At 39.3% G+C, this 11,401-nt stretch overlaps 1 protein-coding gene across 1 annotated transcript in view; it reads left to right on the top strand.

Annotated features, from left to right (window-relative positions):
* Positions 1-3,854: 3,854 nt before the first annotated feature.
* Positions 3,855-11,401, top strand: part of ehd4 (EH-domain containing 4) — a 38,949-nt gene continuing 31,402 nt past the window's right edge. The window contains exon 1 of the mRNA XM_038728305.1: positions 3,855-4,299. Within this exon, the coding sequence (XP_038584233.1) occupies positions 4,070-4,299 (230 nt within the window). The 5' untranslated portion in view covers positions 3,855-4,069. The remainder of the gene's footprint in view (positions 4,300-11,401) is intronic.

Genomic DNA, 11,401 nt, shown 5'->3' with positions numbered 1-11,401 from the left:
TATGAATATATGGAATGAAAGTCTGAATATATGGAATGAAAGTCTGAATATAGTGAATGAAATCTCAAAATATTGAATGAAAGTCTGAATATATGGAATGAAGTCTGAATATATTGAATGAAAGTCTGAATATATTGAATGAAAGTCTGAATATATGGAATGAAATCTGAATATATTGAATGAAAGTCTGAATATGTTGAATGAAAGTGTGAATATATGGAATGAAAGTCTGAATATATTGAATGAAAGTCTGAATATATGGAATGAAAGTCTGAATATATTGAATGAAAGTCTGAATATATTGAATGAAAGTCTGAATATATGGAATGATAGTCTGAATATATTGAATGAAAGTCTGAATATATGGAATGAAAGTCTGAATATATTGAATGAAAGTCTGAATATATGGAAAGAAGTCTGAATATATTGAATGAAAGTCTGAATATATTTAATGAAAGTCTGAATATATTTAATGAAAGTCTGAATATATTGAATGAAAGTCTGAATATATGAAATGAAAGTCTGAATATATGAAATGAAAGTCTGAATATATGGAATGAAAGTATGAATATATGGAATGAAAGTCTGAATATATGGAATGAAAGTCTGAATATAGTGAATGAAATCTCAAAATATTGAATGAAAGTCTGAATATATGGAATGAAGTCTCAATATATTGAATGAAAGTCTGAATATATTGAGTGAAAGTCTGAATATATGGAATGAAGTCTGAATATATTGAATGAAAGTCTGAATATGTTGAATGAAAGTCTGAATATATGGAATGAAAGTCTGAATATATTGAATGAAAGTCTGAATATATGGAATGAAAGTCTGAATATATTGAATGAAAGTCTGAATATATTGAATGAAAGTCTGAATATATGGAATGAAAGTCTGAATATATGGAATGAAAGTCTGAATATATTTAATGAAATCATCATCTGACATCATTAAGGCACTGGCGCCATCTTGTGTTTTTGATGTGATTAATCCGTATGGATGTAATTGTGACACTATGAGCGAATAAGTAAGAAATCTAGTGTCAGCTATTTGGAGCATTGAAGAGATTACAAACACACTAGCAAATGCATGTACACGCCATAATACTGGAAACCATATCCAGTAGTTCTCCTGATGAAATAATTTATTCTCTTTAATCGTGGAAGACCGAATGCAGGAAACCTCCCAGGCCAGGCAGTTCCCGTTTATCAGGCAAACAAGCCTTCAACCTCACACGTGTCCCCACAACAGCTTAAGTTAGTTCGCATCGAACTAATCTTTTAAACACCAAAGTCACAGAAAAAATAACCTGGCAGCGGTAACATTTTTTGTCAATGGAGTTCGGTGGCTTTGAAGAGAGCGATATAACAGCTATTTCTGGTTAAACACAGGATCTTACTCTTTAAAAAGTTGCTGCCTGAGCCCTTTTGGGTGGACATACGAAGATTGTATATAGGGGTTGTTGTGGGGGGCACCTGTGAGGTTAAAGGCGTATTTCAGTTTGCCTGATAAACGGGAACAGCCTGGCCTGGGAGGGTTCCTGCATTTGGTCTTCCATGATAATAGAGAATACATTTCTAGATCAGGAGAACGGTATTGGATGTGGTTTCCAATATTTTGGCTCATACATGCATTCGCCAGTGTTTTTATAATCTCTTCATTGCTCAAAATTGCGGACGTTGGACACTTTCTTGCTGATTCACTAACAGTGTCACACTTCACATCAATGACGTCAGATTTCATTCACTATATTCAGACTTTCATTCCATATATTCAGACTTTCATTCCATATATTCAGACTTTCATTCCATATATTCAGACTTTCATTCCATATATTCAGACTTCATTCACTATATTCAGACTTTCATTCCATATCTTCAGACTTTCATTCCATATATTCACACTTTCATTCCATATATTCAGACTTCATTCACTATATTCAGACTTTCATTCCATATCTTCAGACTTTCATTCCATATATTCACACTTTCATTCCATATATTCAGACTTCATTCACTATATTCAGACTTTCATTCCATATCTTCAGACTTTCATTCCATATATTCACACTTTCATTCCATATATTCAGACTTCATTCACTATATTCAGACTTTCATTCCATATATTCAAGGTTCATTCCATATATTCAGATGGACAAACTTCATATATATATAGTATTTCCTAAATGGCATGCCATACTTGCATGCAGTGCAATTTATTCTCATAGCCTAAATAAGGTGAACAGGAGGAAAAATTACATTTAAACCGTTTTCAGTGCCTCAGTCGAACAAATAGTAGCGGAGAATATATTCATATATTCTTATCACATGTTCGTTGGCTTTTCGAGCCAAACGCTGTGCGCCAGCGTGTGGATGTGATGCGCTGCTTGTAAAAACGCGTTATGGAAAATACAACACAATTTTATTAAGTAAATCTTTCAGCTTATGTCATTTACAAAAAGTCATATTTTTTTTAACTAATCGGCAGCCTCATTAAGTGAGTGGACTGTTTGTGAATGTTTAAACACAACTGGAACACAAATGGTTTAATCTCTTTTCAAACGGGGGACATGGAGCTCCCTCACATGCGCCACTTTTCAAGCTTATAAGTGTGCGTACGCACCGTTTTATAAGTCTGAATATTTTTTGGCGTACCATTTTTGGCTTTTGGGCGCAAGTACACTTTTAGAGAGATTTCTGTGCACAGTTTTATAAATGAGACTTAAATTTTATATATGAGAAGCATTACCAAAGAGCAAGGATGTCTTAAAAAAAAATTTTTTCAGTGGAGTTTGGCACAAGTTTCTCTTCAGAGTCTTGAAGAAGTACTGCCCAATAAAGTCCTGACAGACTGTGTGGTGTGTTGTCAGGCTTGATCCAGCAGGGGGCGCTACAGGACGCAGAGAGATGATGAGATGACTCTAAATGACCTGCAGCTAAACACACAGTTCATTTATTTAAAGCAAAACCAAACCAGAGAAACAGAGATTTCCTGCCTCAAGGTTCCCTTACTAGGTTAATATGGAGACTGGGAGATATAGTTGAAAGCTCTGGAGAAAGATAGTAAGCGAACATTAAGGGTAAAATTATTTCTTCATTACTTTTTTTGTATAGGCATATTGTTTTATTTTATCACGAGATGACACCTGATGGAGTTACATTGGCTAGTGATGAAGACCATGAGATGCGAGTGAAAGCTCTGTGTGTGAGCTTTGAGTTCAGATTTTTAGTACAGATTTTTTTTTTATTATAACAAATTATTTTAATCCCACTTTGTAATGTGTCGCCCTTTTGTACATGGTTTGTAAACTGGGGTATTAATGATTAATAAAGTGTTTACTGGTGATTTACAGTTATAAGCAATTAAAAAGAGCCTCAGTCCACAGGTTGTGAAATATCTCTTGACTGTTGAGTTATTTTTATTTATAATATAAGTCAATACATAAAACATTTATAGGCGGATAAATAACTGATCTGTAAAGCATTAGTAAAATATTTATTCATCCATTAATAAAGCCATTAATTATAACCTTATTAGTATAATTGTTATATCATAGCTGAAAAATAATAAATACATATTTTAGCAACTTCATCCGCTGAGAGGAAGGCAGTAAAATCTGGTTGAAAGCTATGAAAACACAAAGTAAGTGAACCTTATGCTGACAATCATTTTATTTGTAAAGAAAGATGTTATTTTCATTCAGAACTTGCCTAATTATGAAACTGTCACATATTCAGAAACACACAGATCAGCTTCTGTGTCGGTTTCTAATAAACAAATGAACACGTGTGCATGCGTGCGCGTGTACTTAATGCTGCGTCACAGGGGGAAGGGAGGTGCCCCCAGGTAGCGGTCACATCAGCACAAACACGCACAGAGGAGCCAGTGTGTTCAGAGTGGCGCTGAGACTCCCATGTGCCAAACACACGTTTCTCCGCTCAGTCTGAAGGACGAACTGAGTGAGAGGAAGCCAAAAACAGCATTTGGAAACATCGAAAACAGGGAAGTAGGAGGACTCTAGCGCATCAGTGTCAGTGGTGGAAAAGTGAATCTGTCTGTCATCGGCATGTTCAGCTGGGTGAAACAGGAGCAAGGTGGACGCAACAAGGAAGGAGAGATGTACCAGACGGTGACGGAGGGACTTCAGAGCCTTTACAGCAAGAAGCTGCTGCCGCTGGAGGAGACCTACCTCTTCCATGACTTCCACTCTCCGGCCCTGGAGCCCGCTGACTTCCAGAGCAAGCCCATGGTGCTGCTGGTCGGCCAGTACTCCACCGGGAAAACCACCTTCATCAGGTACCAACTACCGCCGGAGTCCGGGCGGGACCTGTGTGAACCTGCTCGTATAATCACGGTTATTAGTGATAAATGAGATGAGAGGAAAGGGAGTTACACTACACGTGGCAAAACCACCTTTATCAGGTGTTACATCAGTTTACACCCAATACTGGTTGGACGTAATGCCAGGCCTCATTTGAATTACCCCTATTTACATCTGTCTTGCTTTTAGATATGTACCCAAGTGTAGCAGCGCAAAATCTAAAATGTCAAATAAATGAGTCGTGCCTCATTTTAAATTCGGCCAACATAAATCTACTAAAGCCGATCTCTATTTTAGGAAAGGTATATGTTTTATATTAAACACTTACTGCGTGCTATGGCCTCTCTCGGTGCATTCTGGTAGAAAGAAGCGACGGTAGCAACATTAACCAACTATAAATATTATTAAAAGACAAACCGCGGTGGCTCAGGTGTACGCCGAAGTGGAGAATGTATCCTTGGTAAATAGAAAATGTCTCAAGTTTTTCTTTAAAGTTAGTAAAGCACGGCCAAATCTCAAAAATATCTTAAATAGGATACCTTTTCTATAGAGTTTGGCATGGATTTTCCTTCAAGGTGTTGACATTATTTAACCTTGGTAACCTGAAAGAAACATTGAGTTATTTAACCTTGGTAACCTGAAAGAAACACCGAGTTTTAGATTTAATGTGAAAGCCAGTTTATGGGTAATATTGTCCACCTGCTTACAGACATGTATGATCTTGTAGTTATAACCTTCATGTGGAAACACAGTGTAGTACAGCAGCCAGTTCAAGATAGGCCCTTATTGAATTAACCATAAATGTTTGTGTGCTTTTTACATACACACTCCAAATTTAAACCAGGAGATGAGGAGGAGTTATTGGGTTTCATTTCCCTGATCCTTGGGGGATTCGAAACCAGCAACACTTCTGTCACACTCCTGCAGCTCTGAGACGACGTCATCTACCTCTGACGCGAACTTTGATTTGGAAACCTGTTGTGACTCCTGTTTAATCTGGTTTGTCTTAATGTGTAAAGCCTGAATACAAAGATTGACATCTCTTATGTTGGCACCAGCTAAGGCTCATGGGTACTGTAGTCCTGTTAAACAAGTCTGTGTGAAAGCTTCCTAAGATTTTCAGTCTGTGTTTCTTTGGACTGTCAGTTATTTGTAACTGATCTACCTTTTGTTCTGTGTATTTACACGATCTGATCCTTTAATCTGTTGCTCCGGCAGGCACAAGTGATATTTCCGGCATTTTTGGACAGAGACGTCATGTACACCAGTACCTCGTTACATTGTGCTAAGCTTTATTTCAGTGAGGTCAGGAAATAAGGTGGAAACAGTTTGTCTGGAAAACAATCAGTGATCAACTTATGTATTGAAATCTCAGCTTCAGATCCTGTAGGAGATTATCTGGCCTTATATAGCCTAAACAAAGAACTGCTTATTTTTGGCGTGGTTGGAAGAAAATGGCCATAGATTCCACATTTGATTAATAAGAAAAGATTAACAGCTTTACCGTCAACTCTGTTAGAATGACAACCTTTTTTAGAAATGCGTCTGGAAATGATCAAGAAGGGAATGAACTATAACACACCACACATAAAACCGTAGAAAAAGTGAAACAACTTTCACGATCAAATCTTCAGACATCCATTGTCTACACCAATATTTGGAAATGCAGAAATCAGAGGAAATACTAATTAAATAATCCGTCTTTCCTTCTTTCCCAGAACTCGTTGAGACAAAGTCAACAAACATAAACCTCCATTTTTTTGCTCATCTGAACACAGGAATGTTTCAGTTTTGTTTTTTCTATTTCGGAAAATAATCATGATTACAAAAGAAACTGGGATTCACTTCCCCCTTCGCCCAGATCACACGATCAGTTGGGCAGAGGAAGAACTGCAGCTGTCATCTGTGTAATCGAGCATTTTTGGTTTCCCGGCTAAACCAGCTCGAACATCTGATTCACCACCAAAGTTTGGTTTTGAAATACACATAGGTCCTTTCTTCACAGTTTAATCGAAAGTGTTCGGTTAATGAAGCTCACATTTGATTCCTGGAGATAAACAACAGATTCCTCCCTTGAATAAAGCTCTTTATGATGTCATTCTTTTTAACCAAACCAACACTTTTTATCCATAAAAGTCACTTATAGGACTCATGATGTAAGTTTAAAATAAATCCTGGCTGGTTTCTGCCTGGAGGCTGTCACGAGTTAAAGAGCTGATCATCCCTTCAGCCCCTCCTCACCCCCACTCCCCCCCTCACCCCCACCCCCCCCACTGTTGAAGCTGTTCAGGGGTCACACACTCTCAAACCTACACAGAAATGCAAACAAATCCCATGCACACACACACACACATACACGTATGTATTTGCAGCTAACAGAAGCAACATTGAATAAAAATGAGAAAAATATATATAATTGCAATTGGGACACAATTTGCGACATTGGAGAGAATGAGCATTTTCACATAATTATTTTCATTAGAAAAAGTCTGTAGACCATGATGGTGTAGGCCAGGACATTTTGCCTTTAACAAATATTGCAGCTTAGGCGATTTAAAAAAATTGCAGTAGGCCATGTTGCAATAAGAGTTCGATTAATTGTACGTCTTGTGTTTGAAAACTGACTAGTCACTCTTTTGAAACAGTTTAATAAACATTTTAAGTAAAATGAAACATGCACTACTACATGCAGCGCACCATTGTTAAACAATAACAAACGCCGCTAAACGGGAAGGAAGCAGCATAAAGGTCATCCAGACGAGAACAAGATCATCTCGTTTCTTTCACACTTCAGGTCCGTCTACCTTTCCCCCAGCGTCAGTCCGGCTGTGTGCGTGTCCAGCTAGTATTCTTGTCACCAGGCGTAGAAAGAAAGTCCCGTTGTCAATAAATTAACAAGTGGCCTCCACATGCTCAGAGATGACTGATTGTTTCCCTGTAAGCACACCGCTGTCATTTTTTCCTGCAAGTTAAATGTTAAAGGGGAAACTGACACATCTTTATAGAGAGTGGACCCAACAGGAAAAACCCAGGATCTTTAAATATCACAAAGATGAATATAATTCCCATTTCTCTCTAGAAATGATAAATTATATGTAATACATGGATCATTCTGCATTTAGTCTGTTTCAAGTAAATACTGTGTTGAGACAGACTGTTTGTCCATTATTGCTCGGCTCAATATTTCCTGATTACCTAAATGAGACCGGTGACATCACATCCTGTTTTGGCGCTGTGGGCCATTGATTTAATTAGACCGAAGGCTAGTTGGTCTTAGCAGAGGAAGCTTCAGCTGGTTATATTGTTTGTCCTTACTAGTGTAGATTCTGTTGCCAGTTCATTGATTTAATTGCTTAAACTGAATTTCTTATTGATTTGGACTGTGGTGTTAAGGGCAGGTCACAGCTCCAAGAAACTTAATGCCAGACTTCATTAAAAAATGTACCTGTTTAAAAGGCTCTTGCTTAGCAACAAAAATACACAAGAGGTAGAGCATACTATGAGATGTCAAACAGATGAATCCAGTGTGATGGTAAATTTGGCTGACATAAAGTACACCAAGCAGGCCTATAGTTAAAGAGAGCGCCACGATTTCACTTTGGTTCTCAGTGCTTGCTACCCCCTTCATCATCAGTATGTTCAAGTAGAAGATCTCCACTATATGACTACTAGAGGCTGACATTATTTTGGGTCTCTTGTGGGTCATGGGATTCCTGTGGGAATGGGAGTCAGTTTCACTATTCATCACGGGACTTGGACGGGGCAGAAAAAAAAGTCAACTGGAGCGGGCGGGATGGGAATCATAAATCAGTTTTATATAGAAATATGCAGTTCTATTATGAATAAAAGCTATTTTCAGATTTTTAAAAAATGGGGACAGGACAGAAATTTGGATTCTACACATATTACATTTTCTGATAATGTGTTGTGGCTTAAATAGGCAGAATTTTCAGTGGAGTATGGCATGACTTTCTTTAAGGGTTATGATGTTAATCAAATAATCAGTGAGATGTTTTAACAAATAAAAATATCAAACACTCTCTGGTTCCAGCTTCTTAAATGTGGGGGTTTCCTGCTTTTCTTTATTTTAAATCATTGTAAACTTAATGTCTTCGAGTTTGGCAGAAAGTCATACCAAACTTCATATCAACATCTTCCTATTTAAATATCTTGCATAGCAAAACAACATAATTTTATAATCTCAAAAAATTAATTAAGGCTGAAATGAAAATGAGCAGTAGTTTAGAAAGCCACAAGTATTTGGCTTATCGGTGCAGCACTGCTACACTGCTTGTCTCTGTTTTGACATGCTCAGTGATGTGAAGCTGCTGAGTGGAGAGACAGTGTGCCAAAGCTACAGGTGACAGTCAGGTGGTGTGTTCGGTGTGTCAGGATTCAGGGCTACATGTCAGTACTGTCAGAGGAGTGTATGCATGTGGATCACCGACAGCAGAACGAAAGCAGAATGAGCTGTGACCTGCACATGCTCCGTCAGACTAACTCAGCCTCAGTTTGATCTGTGCTGATTGTAGCAGAACCAGGTTGACTGCAGGGCAGGAATTTCTTTCTCTTTCTGTATGAAAAACTTTTTAAGTTTTAAAACTGTATATATTTTCAGGCAGAATTTGATTGTGTTGTTGTCTGAAAGAAGCCATAAGAAAAAAAATAACATAACAGACACCGCAGTCAGAAAGCCATTGTTTTAACAGGTTTCAAATCTAAAAATAATCAGAGACTTTGTTTATCAGAGTGTCCTTGAACACAGCCACAGGCAGCGCATTCCCTGCTGAATGACCACATGTTGATACATAACTGACAAAAACATCTAGGTGATTAAATATTGACTGTGGTGGATTATTGATGTCCAACAAGTAGATTAAAAAAACCTTTTGACAACAGGTGAACGTTATAGTGGCCTTGAAGGAAATAAAACAATGGGAAAAACTGGTCAGACTGACTGAGAGCTGAGGTCATCAAACTGCAGTTAAAGTTCAGTGAGCTTATCTCATGTCTGCAGAAAGTGTGTGTGTGTGTGTGTGTGTGTGTGTGTGTCGGGTACAAACACTCTTATGTTCTGGCAGCAATCCAGACCAGCAGAACTGACAGTTCACAAGCTACAGAGTTGTTGCTGCTGCTATGATACTGTGTGTGTGTGTGTGTGTGTGTGTGTTCCACTACTGAGGCACCACCCTGCCCAAGGGATTGCTATGAATCATGGGAACTGAAAAGAATGCTATGAATCTTTGGAACAAGTTGCCGGTAAATTGCAGAGTCAACACTTTTTTGTTCTTTTTTTATTTTTCGGAGATGAAGTGAAACCAGCAGCATTCTTAGTATTTTACACTCAGGTCTGAAAAACACACATGCACAAACAGGACCTATAGGGACAACACATGGAGAGATGTCAGAGCGAGGGGGCTGCCCCGAGTGGTTGGGGGTTCAGGGGCTTGCTCAAGGCCACCTTGGCTCTCCAGCGACCAGTCCACACTATCTTTTGGCCACCCTCCAGTTTCCAGCCAAGTCCTTACGGACAGAGCTACTGCCGCCCCCCCAATTGGTCCACACATGTAGACCGTAGTGGCACGTGTTTATGAAGTTTGTAAACTGGATCTGTAGGACTGTTCATGCTTTTATCTTTTGCTTATTTTGACCTCTAATATAATTTATTCTATAATCTTCTCCTGTCAGATTGGACCTTTTGTTAAATAAGTTTATAGGTTTTATAGAAGGTGTTAGTGTTGTAGTCGAGACCGCCCAAACCGAGACCAAGTCAAGACCAAGACTTTTAGGGGCTGAGACCCAGTCGAGACCAAGACCGAGGGGGGGGGGGCGAGACCGCCCAAACCGAGACCAAGTCAAATCAACGTAAGCATCTTTATTCAACACTCCTTTTCCATCCTTTTCCGTCGTAAATGGTAACAACACATTTTTAATTAGTGTTATTGGTTGCATTTGAAAGAATAAGTCCAATCAAAGTTTGATCTGGGGACCCTGTGTAGTTGGAAATTCAGCCCTAAACGAGAAACCCTCTCCCAGTAGTCACTGTCAAGGTGCCACTTTTAAGGCAGTGCAGCAGTGGTTTCACTAATATTTACCCACGTCAGGATCTGGAAATGTTATCTGGATCAGCTGTAAATATGACACAATCAGAACTTTCAGGCCACAGCTGGAGGTGATCAGATCTCACTCAGGTGTTAATGACACCTGGACACATAAGGAGAAAATCCTCCCCAACAAGTTTAAATGTCACCTGACTCCATCTCTCTCTCTGTTAACTCAAGATACTCGTCAAAATATAAGCTGCAGGCAAGGTCTTCCTCTCTAAAGACCATACAGCATCATCGCTCCAGGAGACTCTAGAGAGGACGTTACTGTCTACGTGACCGATGGTGGAAGCCGAGCTAGCGCTAGTGCTAACAGGTTTCTCCACTGGCTTTGATGGCCTTGTTACAGTGAACGTAACACTCGGCAAGTTAGGAACCAGATATTAGCTTCTGTCTGTCCTTGCATGTCGTAGTGATCTCTCTAGACTGAAGAAGGCCCAGGAGTCCAGGTGATGCTTGGTTATGTGTAGACCTACTAACTTCCAGATTACAGTAATCAGTCAGGCATCTACCCAGTGGCTGCTGATTATTCCCCAAACTACAACTGATGCAACTGTGACAGTCCTTCAGGAGCAGAGGCTCAGTGAAAACATGTCGACTGATGACGACTGAAATCTGGGTCAAGTGATGATGTGCGACAAGGAACCGGTCAGGGTCAATAATAATAACTGTCGCAGTTGTGGTTTTCCAGCTCGGTCTGTTCTCTCTTTGATGTCCATGTCTGGCCGCGACAACAGGAAGTAAGTGGACAGAGACATGCTGCGGCGATCTTCCATCTCTTCCTTCCTTTCTCACATTTCTTTAACGAGAGAAACCTGTGCGAAAGTTTGATGAGGTCAATGTTGAGATTAAAAGACGGGGCCGACAAAAAAGGGAAACTACACCCTCAAATTCTGCGTGAAAACTCCCTCCTGTACGTAATACCTGTAGGAGGCCTACTGTGTGGCGTGGAGGGTGAGGGGACACGGGGGGG

This window comes from Micropterus salmoides, unplaced genomic scaffold, assembly GCF_014851395.1.
Source record: "Micropterus salmoides isolate LMB-PRFRI ecotype aquatic unplaced genomic scaffold, ASM1485139v1 Ms_hic_scaffold_19, whole genome shotgun sequence".
In the NCBI taxonomy this organism is placed as follows: Eukaryota; Metazoa; Chordata; class Actinopteri; order Centrarchiformes; family Centrarchidae; genus Micropterus; species Micropterus salmoides.
The sequence above is the reverse complement of the archived record's forward strand: the minus strand, read 5'-3'. Positions and strand labels throughout refer to the sequence as shown.